Genomic DNA, 2,026 nt, shown 5'->3' on the forward strand with positions numbered 1-2,026 from the left:
CACACACACACACACACACACACACACACACACACACACACACACACCCTTCCTTGTTGCCCGTGTTCCACATCCTCTCTGATTCTGATTCCCTGTTCTGGCAACGCTGCTTCCCCAAACGTGGGCATCTGGAAGCCTCAGAGGAAGAGGCTAGAGAGACGTGAACATACAGGGGCCTCCTCACTGCCTTTCCTGGCCTGGATGCCAGGGACCCAAGGCTGCTTCTCCAGGGCAGGTTAGTGAGGGGAGCCCCGAGGGGAGACACCTTTCTGGGAGGGGTGAGAGCCAGTGATGGGATGTTCCACTCGGGTCTCTGGGGCTTGGGGATGTGGCAGACCGGGTCCCCTCTCCCTGGGCCTTCCTGCATCCCTGGGTCTAACACCCCAGCAGCTACCCACACCCCCTGCCTCAGGTGATATGGTCCCGGCCTGAGCTGTCCCCGACAGGGGGATAGTGCTGAGGACCCCCGGCGCCTCTCCTCTGCTCTCTCGGGGGTGGCTGTCTGCTGCCCTGTGCAGCCTGAGCTCCCCACCCCCGCGGCTCCTCTGGCCCTGGGTAGGGGTGGGAGGTGCTGGGAGGCTCCCTCCGGCCTTTGGGTCAGCCCCATTTCCCTGCAGCCTCACTGATTTGGGGGCAGGCCTGGGAGGCAGTTAGGAGGGAATGAGAACATCTGGAAGTGTGCCAGTGGAGTCCTCCCGGGTGAGACAGAACCTAAAACGGGCCGGCCGCAGTCTTGCAGGGGCGTGGGGCGGGGAGGAGGAGTGGAAGCAGCTAGAACTCTGGAAGGGGTGGAGGACGGGGACGCTTCCTCCCATGGAGGTCTTTACGGAGAAAAGAGGCGTCTATTGATCTGGGCTGGGGGTCAGGGCGGAGAGGCCAGGCAGTCCCAAGAGGCCCCCCAGGGCAGGAGCAGGTAGCGGGGGACCTCCCTCCAGCTCTTGGACTGGCTGGGTCTCCGGCGCCTCCTTCCCCGCATGCTCCCCAGGGGCCGGCCAGCCTGGGTCTGGGCCCCAACTGCCCTCTTCTGCCGGCCTCCCTCCAATGCTCTCCCTACCTCACGGCTCCCCTGGCAAGAGAACTCTTGCCTGGGTCCCTCCGGCCTTCAGCCTCGGCCGCCCCGTGCTCTGTCTCATGTCTTCTCACGTCCTGCGCTTGGTCTGTCTGTCAGGCCGCAGCGTGGCCCTGGGGAGCCCTCCTAGAGTTTTATGGTATCGATCCCTGTCTCCTCATGTCAGAGGACGCTAGAGTGGGAGGATCCGATAGAACTTTCTGTGATGATGGAAATGTTCTATAATCTGTGCTATCCAATATGGTTATTAGCTCTTAAAATGTGGCTTGTACAACTGAAGGACTAATTGTAAAATTTAATTTAATCTCGGTTTTCATAGTTCCATGTGGCTATTGGCTACCCTATTGGACACCACGGCTCCTTAGGGGTTGCAGCTGGAGGACAAGATCATGGAGATCTGATCGTGCCATAATCTTGCTGTGTGGCCCAAGGCAAGTCTCAGCCTCTCTGGATCGTGCTTCTTTCATCTATATTATGGTGGAGACTCATTCCTTCTGACCTCGAAGGGAAGGTAAGATCCACAAATGGGAAAATTTTAGCAAGGAAATGGCCTCAAAAATCTAAGTGCCACAGCAATGCAGGGTCAATGATTTCTGAAGTCATCACTAAAATAATAGCAATGATAGAGTAATAGAATCATCCTGCTGGGCTTTGGAGCCCCGATGAACCCTCATACCTGGAAAGGAGACAAGGACCACAGCGACCAGCAGCAGCAGGTGTGACTTCCTCCTGGTGGGTGTTCCCATGGTGGGTGTCCTGGGCGGCAATGGGGGGCAGAGGAGAGGAGGCTCAGCCCAGCGCGGGGAGAGTCCAGCTGGAGGCTGAGAAGGACCTGAGGAGGCAGAGGATGGGGAGGACTCTGAGCCGAGGAGAGCCCCTCCCGGCTCCTTCCTGGCTCCCCGGTAAGTAGGCAGTGCTTCTCCCCCCTGCCTGGGGAGAGGCCGGAATTGCTCCGCA

At 58.9% G+C, this 2,026-nt stretch overlaps 1 protein-coding gene across 1 annotated transcript in view; it reads right to left on the reverse strand.

The window, feature by feature from the left end:
• Positions 1-1,815, reverse strand: part of CNTN2 (contactin 2) — an 18,532-nt gene extending 16,717 nt beyond the window's left edge. Inside the window, exon 1 of the mRNA XM_021686609.2 lies at positions 1,746-1,815. Within this exon, the coding sequence (XP_021542284.2) occupies positions 1,746-1,815 (70 nt within the window). The remainder of the gene's footprint in view (positions 1-1,745) is intronic.
• Positions 1,816-2,026: the final 211 nt, after the last annotated feature.

This window comes from Neomonachus schauinslandi, chromosome 6 (assembly GCF_002201575.2).
Source record: "Neomonachus schauinslandi chromosome 6, ASM220157v2, whole genome shotgun sequence".
In the NCBI taxonomy this organism is placed as follows: Eukaryota; Metazoa; Chordata; class Mammalia; order Carnivora; family Phocidae; genus Neomonachus; species Neomonachus schauinslandi.